Raw genomic sequence first — 17,405 nt, forward strand, 5'->3', positions numbered from 1 at the left:
AAATAGCTGGTTACATTTTATCAAGGTATTAACATACAGTATTAAGGTGTCCAACAAAACAAAACTCTTTTGAATAACGTTGTTTGATTAAGTGAGTCAAATGTAATAATTTACGAAGAAAACTAAGCAATTTTAACTTAATGCAAAGTTTTCTCGTGAAAACGCAAATTAGAAAGTGAGTCGTTCAGTAACTGGTCTGACGGATTCACTCTGCTCAATCAGCAAACGATTTGTGTATCTGAATAGAAGAACCAGTTCAATAGAGTCATTTGTTTGTGAGTCGAATACGCTCGGTATCGGCTGTATGGTCTCGCGCCAAAATATTTTTCTAGAGGAAACATGTCTCGTCATATCACAAATAGGTAAGTACCCTACGATTTATAACTTTCAAGAAAATTTCTATATGAAAACTTAAAGCATATGTTTTACTTTATGACTAGCTTTTCACTCTTGGCTAAGTTTACATAAGGACTGTATTTTGTGAGTGAGTTGTACAGTCATTTTTAGGACGATTAATTCATCATATCGTGGAAATTATTTTGCATGACAGTTTAGAAACATCTAAAATTTAAGTCATTTGATTTTAATTTTGTTTATTGTACTTTTTTTAACACTCAGAAACAATGTAGGCTATACCGTATACATATTGTGGCTTTAATATATATATATATATATATATATATATATATATATATATATATATATATATATATATATATATATATATATGTGTGTGTGTGTGTGTGTATGTATTAAAGGCACAATATGCTATGTAATATTTTTAAAATTATAATATAAAAACAAAACACTAGAACAGTACATGATTTGCTGGATTGTGTAGGAGATTTACATTCTCAAAAAAATTTAGAAGAATGTTAAAATCCAGAGAAAGTTATTATTATGGAGTCATATAAGACTCTAAAGTAATTCACGCAAAAGACACGATGTACACATGCGTAGCCAAGATAGAGAATATATATTTAAATTTTTAACTAATGGCATAGTCTTCGATTTTCATCTTTGTTTTATAGAATATATAGAAACAACAAAAATGCTTTATTATGTTGTGCGTTTTATTAGACTCCACAAAGCAGCGTTATTATGAGGCAGATAAGCAGCATAAAATGACATTGGGTTTTTACATTTAGTCTTTTAAAATGTCCTCCAAAAACAGCTTTACCCATGAGCTCTTTTTGAGTTACTTACCAAGTACCATGGTCATGAAGCGTTCCTCCACCCCAGCTTCCAGCAGCAGAGGTGGGATGTAGATGGTCCCAGCAGCCAAACAAACCTCCAAGCCACATGTTAATGCATTAATCAAGAACAGCTGTGAGGTCCTGCCATGCATGTCCAAATTCTCCACTCGTCCACCTCTTCCCTCTCTCTTTTCCTTCCTTGCTTTAATCTCTGTGGTAGTTAAAGAAATCGTTAAACCATTTTGTAATATTTTATATTGATCCATTTGACCTAGATGGTCAAAAAATATTGATTATTAACATTTTCCATATATATATATATATATTTATATATATATATATATACATATATATATATATATATATATATATATATATATATATATATATATATATATATATATATATATATATAATTTTATTTTTCTGTTTATTTACAGTTATGAATTTCATTATGGGATGTTGATCTCTGCTCTGTTGACTTTTGATGTTAAAAATTCAACTCTACAGTTTAACAAAGTGACTTTTAGTGACATTTTTGTAGTGTGAAACAATGTAATGTATAAGAAATAATATAAAAATAAGTCTGCAAAAAAAAAACCCAGAAAATGTACTGGCAGTTTATAACAAGATTTTTGTAGCGTAATATTCAACAGCAACTCAGACAATATAGCACTTTAAACTATTATAAATTGTAAAAAATGTCACTTTATTAACTTTTCAAGGGTAAAAGTAGTTGAAGGATTTAGGGCCCATAATGCAATTCAAATGCATAAATAAAGAGCGAAAAATACAAACATGAATTTCAACATATGGAAAATTGGTAATTTACAGATTTTTTTTTTACAGTGTATGATTAAAGATACAGTTCACCCAAAAATGTATATTTATTTATCATTTGCACACTGACGTAGTTCCAAACCTGTTGAACACAATATAAATATATATATATATATATATATATGTATACATACTAAAGTATTTTTTGAGGACAGCATCAGAAATTTAATTTAATTTTAATTTAAGTTATTGCATCTTAACGTACTTCTCAAGTTATGGTCACGAGAAGTTAATAACTCCTCTCCCTCAGTCATCGTCAACCAGAGGTGGCAGTAACGCACCAAAAACTGTTGTTGAACACCGTAAAACCGAAAGATGAAGAATTCCTCATTCTTGCCATCATATTGATTTACTTTCATCGGCTAGACACGATGTTGGTGCCTTCACTTTTCGATCCGCGATCAGTAAATGTAGCTTGTGTGGGCGCTACTGCGCTACTTGACTAATAAAATAGCTTAGCTACTGAAAAGCTATTTGATTTAGAAAGTAGCAACGCTACCACCACACTACTGAGAAATGTAGTTAAGCTAGTAGCGTCACTACTTGTAGCGACACTACTGCCCAACACTGCTGAATTTAATGGCTAAACACGTCTTTATTGAAAATTGTTGTTGCAGATTAAATATTATTTTCCAAGAAGGTTGGACATTAATTTACAGTCATTCAAACATCTTCATCAAAACTTTCAGTCTTGTGCATCTGCCATGTTTGTAGTTTGTTAACACTTTTTACATGTGTTTGTTGAATCAGATTCACATACATGCAATGTATTATTCATTCATTCATTTTCTTGTCGAGTTAGTCCCTTTATTAATCTCAGGTCGCCACAGCAGAATGAACCGCCAAGTTATCCAGCAAGTTTTTATGCAGCGGATGCCCTTCTAGCCGGAACCCATCTCTGGGAAAGCAATGTATTATTATCATATTAGCAGTTACTCTGCTGAAAAATCCAGCTTAAACCAGCCTAGGCTGGTTGGCTGGTTTTAGCTGGTCAACCAGCCTGGTTTTAGAGGGGTTTTGGCCACTTCCAGGCTGGTTTCCAGCCATTTCCAGCCTGGTCTTAGCTGGTAAGGCTGGGACATGACCAGCTAAAACCTGCTTGACCAGCCTAGCCAAGCTGGGAGTCCAGCCAAAACTAGCTATATCCAGCTTAAACCAGGCTGGTCAAGCTGGTTTTAGCTGGATTTGGCTGGTCATTTTCCAGCCTGACCAGCTAAGACCAGGCTGGAAATGGCTGGAAACCAGCCTGGAAATGGCCAAAACCCCTCTAAAACCAGGCTGGTCAACCAGCTAAAACCAGCCAACCAGCCTAGGCTGGTTTAAGCTGGATTTTTCAGCAGGGTAGAGTAAGCACTACCAAGAAAACCATCCAGGTAAACATTGGAATACTCATTTCAACGTACTATGATTTGGGACACACTAATTCTTTCTTTCTACTATTTAGTACAAGTGTTGGGCATGTTCCTTTAAAAGAGTAATTAGTTATAGTTAGTAGTTACTTCTCACAAATAGTAACTGAGTTAGTAACTGAGTTACATAATTATAAAAGTAACTAATTACCAGGGAAAGTAACTGATGTGTTAATTTAAAACTAATTTATTTTGTCAAATGACTTTAAAATAAATAGAAAACATTGTACACTAGTCTACACTATTTTAATGTTGCTGTGGGAGATAACGGCAGCATGACCTCAACTATATATCTAGATAGTATTTTGTTTAATTCTGTGTAAGTAATAGGTGTTGGTGGTTGAGAAAAATCAAGTTTTATTTGTTTTGATTTCTTGGCTTGGTCTCCTCTGTTAGTCGCAGAGATCACCTGCAAAGCTACTAATTTAGTAGCGGCAAGTAACAACGTGAGGTACTTCATTAGATGAAAATTACTTCAGTGTTCTCAATTAAAGTAACGATCATTTTATTGTCAGTAATGATAATCAACGGTTCAATTGATTAATTGTTATTTTAAACAGAACTGTTATTTGTAACGCTTTTTATTCATTGCGCCATTATTCCCATCACTGTTTAGTACAGATAGTATACGAATTGGGATTCAGCTATTGACATAGTATTTTATTTTCCTACTGTGGAGGTAAAAATGGCTACCGGTTTCCAACATTCTTCATAATATCTTCTTTTGTGTTTAATTGTGAAAAAAAATATTGCTTAATCTTGGAGTGAACTATCCATTAAATGGTCACATGAAGAGCTTTAAAATGTGCAGTTTTGTTTGATATGTGACACTATTTTAATTGAAACATCAAGACAGGGCGGGAAATAGGGCTCCACTTTTAAAAAACATCCAATAGCGTTTTGTTCTTATCACAGCTCTGCCAATGAGAGTTGTCGAGCTCAAGCGCATCAGCAAATGAGAAGCATCTTGAAAGGGGAACGGCATGTCAGATACTAGAGAGCATTTAATTGGTCAGAATATTTGACGAAAAAACGAAGTATAATGTGATGTCATAAATATCGTTGATCCATTTAGGGTGGATTATTTTTAATGTACATATCACCTAAATTTGGATTTTTAGTCTCTGTTTTGGAGCACACTAGCTTATAAATATCTCTAATTGTAACATACTAATACTAGCATCTTAAAAAAACTTAATTCTGATTGCACTGGGACTTTAAAGCTTTTAAACACCTCGCATAAATAATACACATTATTTAAATCTGATTATATTTCTTACACAAATCTGCTAAATTGAGTAAGAAGGCTGTCAATATGTTATGAATCATACATCGACTGTATTTCCCAATTTTCACAACAACTTCTTTCACAATTACTCAGGTATTATGCAAGGCTGAGTTTTCCATTTAGGCTGACAGATCAGAAATAACGTCATGTGTTTATGAGCGTTGACACCAGGATGTGTGACGGAATATAACACCCCTTTGGTCAACACAGCATGTTTGTCCAGCACTATAAAATATGGTGACTTACTTAGCACACAACCGCTGATCTTTGACCTTGAAGTGTGTTGCGAGGAACAATATGTACTAATCACAGTGTATCTACCAGACCAGATTCATTGATAGCGGACTTAGCACAGTCTTGATTGTTTTGGAAACTTTAAACGGTGGGAATAAACAAAAAAAGAAATGCATATGCAGGAATAATTTCCACAGTGTCGGCAATTTCTTTGCCAGTTTCAGATTACTTGCAACACTTTTAGAGTGATTGTGGGTTTTTTCCAGTTAATAGACTCATTAACTAGCTTTCTATGGTTTGTAGAAATGTGAGTTGCCTGTTTAGCACATACTGACGTAAATGACAAAAAAGATCCACTGACACATTTATATTTAGCCAATTAAGCAAACTGCAAATCTCATGTTTCGTTTAATCTCATGAAAGTTAAAAACAAGGAAATAAAGCGTGTTTATTGAGGGTTTTAGAATTGTGGCGCTACTTTAATCATATTTAAGTGCATTTCCCTACACTCAAAAAACTGCTCGTTAAAATGAGCTGAATAAACACATTTCTTGAGGGGTTTTTGGGAAAACTTAATTGTTTTATGTTCAATTCAGTTTAATTTCTTAATCAGTTAAGTTAACTTTATCGATTTGGGTTGGGACGACATGAAGGAAGCATTGTACAGTGTGCACTTTAAAAACATGCAGGCTTCCACACAACTCCTTCATGTTGTCCCAAAACAAATCGATTATTGTTTTTTTTTTTTTTTTTTTTTACAAATTTAAGTGGATTGAACTTAAAAGAATTAGGTTGCCCCCTCCCCCAAAACAGACAGGAATTGTGTTAAGTTAACTTTATCGATTTGGGTTGGGACGACATGAAGGAAGCATTGTACAGTGTGCACTTTAAAAACATGCAGGCTTCCACACAACTCCTTCATGTTGTCCCAAAACAAATCGATTATTGTTTTTTTTTTTTTTTTTTTACAAATTTAAGTGGATTGAACTTAAAAGAATTAAGTTGCCCCCTCCCCCAAAACAGACAGGAATTGTGTTGTTTCAATTCATTTTAAATAAGTAGTTTAAACTAACTGCAAATGTCATTTTTGGAGTGTAGAAATCTTATTATTACTAAGGTCAAAGACAAGAAAATAATTATTAATTAAGTATTAATACTCTTTAACACAATTTGTTCCACTGCTTTTAATTTATGCTTATTTTTTTAAATATTTATATATATATATATATTTTTTTTTTCACTATTATTATTAAAAATGTATTGATTAAAATAACAATTAAAAAATAATGTTATTTGAATATTTATGTTTTATTATTTTACAGTGAACATGCTTTCTTAAAATTTTTCTTGAATAACTTGACTATTTACATATAGCTGAACTAAGGGTATTGTTTCATTGTTATAAACCAAAACAGAAAAAGTGCTATTATATGTATATAAAGAGTAATTGGTCACACTTTATTTGGATGGTCAATTTGTTGAATTAAGTTACATTGCATCTACAAGCAAACGAATTCACAATAGATTATAAGTAGACTGTTATGTTGGGGTTAGGGTTAGTGTAAGTTGACATGTACTTGCAAAGTTTCTTATAGTCAGTTAAATGTCTGTTAAAGGAGCAGTATTAGTAGATATTAAGCAGACTGTTTACTAATACTCAAATGGATTATCAAAATAAAGTGTTAACGAGTAATTTTATACTACTGAGTAGTCATAATACTATTTCACACTGTTCTAGCAAATTACTCAGTATTTAACTGTAATGTGAATTGTAGAACAGTTATACAGTCTGTTACTGTATTATAAAGTTGCATTGTGAAAATGACTATATTTTATGGTAAAGAAATGTATGTAAATACACAGATCAAGATAAATTGTGCTGTAAATGTAAACAGTATTCTTACTGATTTACAGTAAGTTACTGTAGATTCTAGGATACAAGTGCACAACAATACATTTTTACGGCTGCATTTTTGGATTCAATAAATTTGGCTTTAAGAATAATAGAGTTAAAACAAAAAAAGGTCACACTTTAAGTTTTCATATTTATTGTTAGTTAATGTACTTAATGTGACTTACTCACAAACATAAATTATTTATTGATAATCAGGGTGCAAATTGCGGGGGAGGGAGAGGGGTTAATTATTACTTGATTTCCCTAAATGATGTCAAAACAAGATGTATGTTTGGTGGGGTGGAAGTTTTCCCTTTAAAGAGTGGAAAATTGTTTGATATGATCTGTTTTAAATACTACTCCTACTATCAAAAAGAAATGAACATGAATATGACACCCCCTATCCCTCGCCCATATTGGTTCAACCCTTGTAAATGCATGATGGCGCACAACAAATAATTCGATAGACACTGCAAGTGCTCTAAAGACACATTTTTCTTGTAAAATAGGTGTTTGTGTCTACATATTGCCTATAAAAGTCAGATTAGACGCAAAGTTTGTATTTAAAGTAAATAAATAAATAATTTAAATTTGATTGTAATGCAATAATGTGCAGTTTTTGTAAAGCTGCTTTGAAACAATAATTGTTGGAAAAAGCACTACGCAAATAAACTTGAATTGAATTGATTCGTTAATTAATCATAGTACAGCCTTTACTAATGCATTATTAATATCCAACGTTTCCTCTAGGATTTCTCCAGCTGTGGCAGCAGGCCTTTTACACAGATCTACCAAATACCTATGACGTTATTTCAATTTCAAGTCAAGATTGCATTTGTGTAATGCGAGCATGCGAATCTCTTTGTTTGCGTGGCGATTTCCTCTGTTCGTGCACAAAACTTCTTGCATGCCCCTGGGCTCAAATATACGCTGCTCAAGTGCAGATTTTCTTGAGCTCTCTCAAATAAATGCTGATTAAGTATGATTTAGTGCGTTTATGTAACAAGTATGCCTCCAACATTTATTAGGTTTGTCTCCAACAGACCTACGAAATCATGTAATCACACTGTTAACAATTTCTGGTAGAATCTACGGTAAATCAAATACAGCAAAAATACTGTATTTACATTAACAGCACCATTTATGTAGCTTCATGTGTTTACAGTATTCTTTACTGTAAAATATAGTCATTTTCACAATGCAACTTTAAAATACAGTAACAGACTGTATAACTGTCCTAAAGTAAAATACAGTTCATATTGCTGTTAAATAGGGCTGCAACAATGAATCGATTAAATCGATAAAAATCGATTACTAAAAGCGTTGGCAACGAATTTCATAATCAATATGTTGTGTTGCATGACACGGGGACGTTTGATTATTAAAAAACACTTTAGTTCAGCACGGAGCGAAGTGAACACGCTCTCTCTCGCACATCATAGACAGGAATGAGGAGGAAGGGGGTTCAACAGCAGGGTCGTACTTTTGTTCCGTTTTGAATTAAGGACCGTAAAGTCCTTGGTGCTGATGTTTTACTCGTTATCCAGTTTGACAAGTTAGCGTTAGCTCATTTACCTTTAAATCGGCAACTGAGAAAATCAAACTGAGCTTTGGCTAGCTGTCTGGCACTAAGCCAGAGAAAGCTGGAGCTGAGCAGAGCTCTAAGTAAGGAATCGTCGGAAAAAGAGCTTCTTTTTTTCATTTTTTTTTCGTAAACAAAACCAGCTTAACCCCGCTGAGAAAGACGTGTCATACTATCACAATTATGCAGCGTTTTAACCGCCTAATGCTTAATTTTTGTTTGAGACATGTGAATGCACACAAGTACTAGTAAAGCAAAACATTTAGAGTTTGTAAAACACACAAGAAAGTCTAACAATCCATTCAAATATAGTTTGCCGATGTGTTTTATTTATATCAGATACACATAGTGAAAGAGATTCTAAAGTTAAATCTACTCTTCTCTAAGTTCACCAGCCGCTTATTTGCATGTATTTTGGGAGTAACTGGTGAATTTACGTGCTGAATCCTGCGTGTTCTGCTTTTATGAATAAAACAAACACGCTGTCGCAAGTAAACATGGCGACGACCATCTCACGCTGTAGATCAGGATCACTTACACGTTTATGTGAACTGGTAAAACTTCTGTTCGAGATTATATCTCATTAAGATTTTTTATTACCCAATTAACAAATATATTAACCTGTTTTAAGCAAACAATCACAGAATTTTAAGGTGTTTTCCTTTTTTTCAAAAAACAAGACATAATTTCTTATTTACATTTACATTTAGTCATTTAGCAGACGCTTTTATCCAAAGCGACTTACAAATGAGGACAAGGAAGCAATTTACACAACTATAAAAGTGCTATAGGCAAGTGAATAAGTGCTGTAGGCAAGTTTCAGGTTTGCAAAGAAAGTGTAAGAAGCAAAACATTAGTAATTAATTTTTATATATATATATATATATATATATATATATATATATATATATATATATATATATATATATAATGTAGTTAGTGGAGGGGTCAGAGAGGCAATTGCAGATTAGTAAGGAAAGTAAAGACTAAATAGTTGAGTTTTAAGTCGTTTTTTGAAGACAGTCGTTTTTTGATGCAGTTAGGGAGTTCATTCCACCAACTGGGCAGATTGAGCGCGAGAGTTTGGGAAAGTGATTTCTTCCCTCTTTGGGATGAAACCATGAGGCGACATTCATTCACATAACGCAAGTTCCTGGAGAGCCTATAAATCTGTAGAAGTGAGAGCAGATAAAAAGGGGTGCAGCCAGAAATCGCTTTGTAAGCCAACATCAGAGCTTTGAATTTTATGCGAGTAGCAACTGGCAGCCAGTGCAAACGGATGAGTAGCGGAGTGACATGTGCTCTTTTAGGTTCATTAAAAACCACTCGTGCTGCTGCGTTCTGAAGCAGCTGAAGAGGTTTGATAGAGCTAGCTAGTAGGGAGTTGCAATAGTCCAGTCTGGAGAGAACAATATTTCATGTGTCTAGTATATATCTTGATTTAAAATATTAAGATATTTGGATTAAAAACAGGACAAAACTACTTAGTTTTGATTATTATTATTATTATTAATAATAATATTATTATTATAACTTATTAAATTATTATAAATTATTATTTACAGCTCAGGGATGACTTTTTTGAATAAACGGTTGGAAATGAATGCTTTTTTATCAGATTCATCGATTAATCGAGAAAAAAATCGACAGATGAATCGATTATTAAAGTAATTGTTAGTTGCAGCCCTACAGTTAAATACTGTGTAATTTACTAAAATTATTATCTGTCACACAACCAGTGATCGCTTCCCAGAGGATCGCTGGTTCTCTCACGAACTCTCATTACTACATTTCCACATTTCACAGGACTACATTTTCATACATGCACTGCTCCCAATCACGCACGCCTGCTCATTCATCTATCCTGATTGCAATCACCAGCTGGACTTTGTTCACAGACTGATATCACTCCATTCATAAGCCACTCATTCACGCTTCCAGTTTGCCGAGTCTTGTTTGCATTTTGTGACATTACAACGCGTTTCCCTGTCTTGTTTCTCCGTGTCTCGATCCTAGCCTTGTACCATTGTTATCCTGTTTAGCCGCCTGCCTTTCGGCCTTTTGCCTGTTTAAACGTTTATGATTCTGGACTGCCTTAATATACCCGTTTGCACCTGATGACCACTGCTTGACTGACATTGAATAAACCTGCATATTGGATCTTACCTCCTGTTGTCCTCTGTCACTCCACCCAGTCGGTTACATTATCGGTGTAGTTAAATAGTTAAAGCAGAAAGATTAACTAACAATGAACAACTTCATTACCATGAAATAATATTAAATACTGTCATAAATATATTGTTAATTATTTGTTCATGCTAGTAAATACAATAACTAGTCCAGCCTTGTTGTAAAGTGCTACCAAATGACTCTTCAATGTGATACTAGTTCAAACTTAAAACACAATGTTACTTAAGTTCAGAAGCTATGATGACTTATTCATTGCCAGGACAGTAAGCACTGTCGCGTTCTCTTTTCACAGTGCATTGGGAAGGAAAGAAACACGTCTTTAAAGCGCTGTATGCACAAACACATTAGAGTTTAACTTTTATGAGTGACACTCGTTTATTTGGCTGTCAAGCATACATGTTGGACTCCTGCCTAAGCTAAGAGTAAAAAGTCTTAAGTATAACTTGAATCAAACATAACTGAACCATGAAAGGTTTTAGACAGGAAAGAAGCACCGAAGCGAATCACATCTTACCTGACGCTGCCTTTGACAGGGGACTTCAGGTCCTGGAACATTTTTTGTTTCTTAAATTGACATTGTGTTTGATGGCATACATCTGTTTTAGGACAAAATTAGCAAGCGTTTTAAATTTTAAAGAAACATATTTAGACCAAAATGATTATATGGTTAAATATTGTACAGTTCTATAATTTATTTATAAAATGCTCTATAAAGAAAATTAGCATATATACAGTGATACATAACAGTCATTTAATTAGTTAATCAAAGAAAGTTATCTTTTTTATGGTTTTATGGCTTTACAGGTACAGGTGCATCAGCAGCTTCACGTCGTCAAATATGCTATGCAATAAAAGTAGACAGGAAACAGCAGTTGACATACATACGTCTGATTTCCATGCGAACATGTAAACTGAAGTGTCGCCGTTGTATTGCTGTGGCTGTATGGAGTCCCATGTGAACGTGTCCAAACTTACAGTGACATGAGTTGAAGTTGAGGATCAGCAGTTGCAGGAGGAAGTGGGCGGGACGAGCTGTGAGAACACACACACACACGACTAGAGCCACATCATAGACACTAGACCGATCAGCTGCATTCTATAGCAGTTTCAGCTGCTTATCAATAAAGTTTCCAACACATCAGTACAGGTGTGTTTCCAGTTATATTACAGCTTCCTTTCAAGGAGCATTTACAGTAAACTTGCTATCTATCTATCTATCTATCTATCTATCTATCTATCTATCTATCTATCTATCTATCTATCTATCTATCTATCTATCTATCTATCTATCTATCTATCTATCTATCTATCTGTCTGTCTGTCTGTCTGTCTGTCTGTCTGTCTGTCTGTCTGTCTGTCTGTCTGTCTGTCTGTCTGTTGTCTGTCTGTCTGTCTGTGTCTGTCTGTCTATCTATCTATCTATCTATCTATCTATCTATCTATCTATCTATCTATCTATCTATCTGTCTGTCTGTCTGTCTGTCTGTCTGTCTGTCTGTCTGTCTGTCTGTCTGTCTGTTGTCTGTCTGTCTGTCTGTGTCTGTCTGTCTATGGTGTTATTCCATCCGTCAACTATACTTATTTTTAATCTTTCCATCCATCCCTTCACCCATTTGTCTGTCTTTCTACTCATCATTCATATACGTATTGTCTTTTTATCTATTTATCCATCCGACTACACTTATTTCTAGTCTTTCCATCTATCCGTTCATTCGTCAAAGAAGTGTTTGGAGTGGCCTAGTCAAAGTACTGACCCAAATCCAATTGAGATACTGTGGCATGACCTTAAAAAGGCAGTTTTTTAATGGACCCAATGGTCTGTCTGTCTATCTATCTATCTATCTATCTGTCTGTTTGTCTGCCTATCTATCTATTCCTATTTGGTGTTATTCCATCCGTCAACTACACTTATTTTTAGTCTTTCCATCCATCCCTTCACCCATTCGTCTGTCTTTCTACTCATCATTCATATACGTATTGTCTTTTTATCTATTTATCCATCCAACTACACTTATTTGTAGTCTTTCCATCTATCCGTTCATTCGTCAAAGAAGTTTTTGGAGTGGCCTAGTCAAAGTACTGATCTGAATCCAATTGAGATACTGTGTGGCATGACCTTAAAAAGGCAGTTTTTTTAATGGACCCAATGGTCTGTCTGTCTGTCTTTCTATCTATCTATCTATCTATCTATCTATCTATCTATCTATCTATCTATCTATCTATCTATCTGTCTGTCTGTCTGTCTGTCTGTCTGTCTGTCTGTCTGTCTGTCTGTCTGTCTGTCTGTCTGTCTGTCTGTCTATCTATCTATCTATCTATCTATCTATCTATCTATCTATCTATCTATCTATCTATCTATCTATCTATCTATCTATCCATCCATCCATCCATCCATCCATCCATCCATCCATCCATCCATCCATCCATCCATCCATCCATCCATCCATCCATCCATCCATCCATCCATCCATCCATCCATCCATCTATACTTACCTATTTGGTGTTATTCCACCCGTCCAACTAATCTATTGTTTTTCTATTCATCCCTCCATACATTTGTCTGTCTTTCTACTCATCATCTCATATACATATTGACTTTTTATCTATCCAACCATCCAACTACACTTATTTGTAGTCTTTCTATCTATCCGTTCATTTGTCAAAGAAGGTTTTAGAGTGGCCTAGTCAAAGTCCTGATCTGAATCCAAATGAGACGCTGTGGCATGACCTTGAAAAGGAGGTTAATGCTTGAAAACCCTACAGGCTGAATTACATATGTACCTATTGTTTGTTTCTATCCATCTGCTGTCTGTCATTTTGCTCATGTAAACTGTCACTGCATTGTGTTAACTTCTTCCCCACGAGTGCAAAAATGTGGATGGTTCAGTTTTATTTCCTTTTGAGAAATCCACATTTATCAAGAGTAGGCTATATCTCCAATTTCAACCCAACGTTGAATCTGTATTACAATAGAGTGTCACATGTGGGTTGAAGGCGTTGTATCACACATTTACATTTACACTTACAGTGTACACAAAGCTTATATACACTGACTTGGTATGAAAGTTAACACATGCATTTATGCAGTTTAATTAAAATTTTGATTTGCTAACAACTTTTTTCCCAATTGCAAGCAGAACAACAACAAAAAAACTTCTCTAGATATATTGTAAATGCTTAAAGATTGATTTAGATGCTAAAAATAACAGAAACCACTTCATTTTTGAAGGTCTTCTGTTTCTCACATTCAAGCAGGCTTACTTGACAATATTTCACACTGTGTAAGTTTGTTTTGCAACTCTAGCCTTTAAACTTCCTTCACAGTTCTCAGAAACATTGTCATCTTTTTTTCTGACGACCCTGGTAAATAATTAAGTTTTTTGATGTAACTGCTTTTACTTACTTTATTTTTTTATTTTAATGGGGTCTATTGGTAATGCTCATAGTTCACAGGGGCGCCCCCAAGGGGTGGCCACAGCCACCCCTGCGTAAGCTGTGGCCACCCCAGTGACTTTGCTGTTGGTATTATTTATTTAAATGTACTTACAAAAATGTAAAATATTTCAAAAATTAATGAATAAATAAATGAATGAATGCATAAATAAATAAAATGCAGCCCCTAAATTATTGTGGATTGATTGGTGACACTGACGTTCACTGCCCCTCCCCGATCGCAATGAACAGCATGCACACACCTTCAATAGACAGCAATGGCAATGTATATTTACCTTAAGGTGCATTAATAAAAAAAGCTGTATTAATAACATTACTTACTTAATAATATTGTGTCTCAGAGAGGAATATGGATACATTATATTAGGGTCTGCATAGTGATTGTGTGTGTGTGTGTATTGGAATGCCTTTTGTACAATTTCTTCATTTGTCTGTTTTATTAACTCATTAATCTTGTTTTATTAATTAACTCATTAATCTTCATTTGTTTTAGACATGGCATGCTGTACAATAAAATTATGTTAAAAATAAGTGAAGTTATTTATATATATATATATATAAAATTATTAACTCATTAATCTTGTTTTATTAATTAACTCATTAATCTTCATTTGTTTTAGACATGGCATGCTGTACAATAAAATTATGTTAAAAATAAGTGAAGTTATTTATATATATATATATATATATATATATATATATATATATATATATATATATATATATATATATATATATATATATATATATATATATATATAAAGTGTTTTTAACTAAATATTGTTTTGTTTTATTTGGTTTGCACAAGTACTTGCTGAATTATTTTAATGAATAAATTGCAATACTTCAAGAGTAATTAATTAAATGCATCAATTCCACATTATTTCATTGACCAGAAACAAAAATGTAACATTATAATAAATTCATTATTTTTTGTATGCCACCCCAAGATTTGGTATGGCCTCTTTGGGCCACTCCTAAGAAAATTTTCTGGGGGCGCCACTGATGGTTCACCAAACATCTCTCGAGTATCTGTGAAACGGGCGTTAAACAGCAAACACTATGTTGTCAACACTGACACCGTGTGTTAAAATTTAGTATCACACCTGCTCTCCTAATTGACTGCCATAGTAATGTGTACGGAAACCAAAATGACAAATAAACTCTGTACATTCTATTAATGCGTTTACTTACGTTTAGTCACATTGCGTTAAGATATCTCTTGCAGATATGATTCTGTTTACAGATGGACAGTGTTTTCAGTGGATATACGCAGGGTGTGAATTAAACGGGGGTTTGGGGGGCCCCCTAATTAATTGACCCCCCTATTTAATAATTTTTATCCCCCTTGAAGGAAATCAAAACCGGATGTATGGGGAGGTTTTCCCTTTAAATAGTTTGCTCTGATCTGTACCTTAATAATTCTATTATTAAGATGTCAATACTTTTGACCACCGCATAACGGTTCATCCTATTTTCGATGCATAATCGTGCCAGTCAGTCTATGTGAGAAGTCATTCAACAGTCTGAAACTGCAGATCAAGAGACTTTATTTTCTGTAAAACATGAGTTGGTATCTTCATATATCTTAAAAGTAAAAATTAGATGTATAGTTTGACCTACAGTAACCTCTAAAATAGCTAATCAGAGGTGACTCAAGGCCAGAATACACTAAATATCCCTCAAAACATGAGCATGTATTACAGAAACCAACACAAACTCACCCCCAGCCCTGATCATCAATGTATGATTCGCACCCTGAACATAGGCCAGAACATCTCCGTGAGGGATAGTTCACCCATGATCGAAAATGTCCTCACTATTTACTCATGTTCAAGCGGTTCAATTGTCAGTTTCTTTCCTTTTGTTGAACACAAAACAAAAATATTTTGAATAATGTTGGAAAAAAGCCCAAAATACCATGGCTGTTTCTTTCCTGTGTTTAACAGAAGAAAGGAACAAGTGGAGAATGTGGAAATGATGCCAGAATTTGCATTTGTTTGATGAACTAAGCCTTTAAATTGGGATGGATCTGGATGTTTAAAGAAGAGAAGATGCTAATGGAGTTCTTATAACAAGCTTTTCTTAAATTGCTTGAATCCAGCACCAAAATAAATAAAAATGATATATTTACATTTCCCAGAGATGGGTTGCGGCTGGAAGGGCATCCGCTGCGTAAAAACTTGCTGGATAAGTTGGCGGTTCATTCCGCTGTGGCGACCCCGGATTAATAAAGGGACTAAGCCGACAAGAAAATGAATGAATGAATGAATGGATCCATTTACAAAACTATACTAAATCTTTAGACTCATCATGGGTCAAAGACCCCTCTATATATCATGCTATCATCCTAAATCAGGGGTCACCAACCTTTTGATAACTGAGAGCTACTTCTTGGGTATTTAGTGTGAAGGGCTACCAGTTTGATACACACTTCCTAATAACAAATTTGCTCAATTTACTTTTAATTATATGTTATTAATAATTAATGATATTCATCTATGTGAAGACACTGATCATGTTAATGATTTCTCACAATAGTTGTCAACAATGATTGGAAACAGATAAATATCAACCAATGCAAGTGTGATTTAAAAAGAATAGCTAAAAAAATATTAGATGCAGCGGTATGTGGTGCTATGGTGAGCTAATTTTATAACAGGGCCACGGGCAACTCATGTGATCCTCGCGGGCTACCTGGGGCACTATGTTGGTGACCCCTGTCCTAAATATTGTCAGGTTATTTAGTACAAGAATCAATTGATGATATATAAATTACTCAGAATGCATTGAATGTTATATTATGAAAATGACAACAAATGATTTTGTTACTAAAATTGAACTTAATATTTTGTTAAGTTTGATGTAAGCTGAGAAAAGTGTAAGTGATTAAACTAAAACATTAGTCTACTCTGCATGAGTGTTTGTCAGAGTGTACACTGAATGACATTCTGATATTATTCATTCATTCATTTGCTTTTCGGCTTAGTCTCTTATTTCATCCATATTTTGACATTTTATTTCAGAAAAGTTTTTGGAAACATTGAAGCAGATGCATGCTTTTAATACTAATTTTACTTTGACGCAGACACCAAAGTGAGGTGTCTCATCTTTAAGCTTAACATGATTTAAAATGGTTGCAGGATGCATTTAACATTCTTAAAGAGAAATTAAACATTCTCACTCCAAAAATGGATATCTCCTCAAGTGGCTCTAAACTTTAATGATTTTATTTCCTGTCGAACTATGCAAGTCTACGGCTATTTTTGCCCGCAACATTTTAAAAAATATCTTCTTTTGTGTACAATGGATCAGAAAA

At 34.0% G+C, this 17,405-nt stretch overlaps 1 protein-coding gene across 1 annotated transcript in view; it reads right to left on the reverse strand.

Moving 5' to 3' along the window:
• slc45a3 (solute carrier family 45 member 3) overlaps positions 1 to 11,616 on the reverse strand; it is a gene marked incomplete at its 3' end in the record, with an annotated part of 30,921 nt that extends 19,305 nt beyond the window's left edge. The window contains 3 exon segments of the mRNA NM_001098195.2: positions 1,207 to 1,407; positions 11,148 to 11,229; positions 11,519 to 11,616. Coding sequence (NP_001091665.2) covers positions 1,207 to 1,348 — 142 coding nt within the window. The 5' untranslated portion in view covers positions 1,349 to 1,407; positions 11,148 to 11,229; positions 11,519 to 11,616.
• Positions 11,617 to 17,405: the final 5,789 nt, after the last annotated feature.

The sequence above is a fragment of the Danio rerio genome, chromosome 11 (assembly GCF_052040795.2).
Source record: "Danio rerio strain M-AB ecotype USA chromosome 11, GRCz13ab, whole genome shotgun sequence".
Taxonomy (NCBI): domain Eukaryota; kingdom Metazoa; phylum Chordata; class Actinopteri; order Cypriniformes; family Danionidae; genus Danio; species Danio rerio.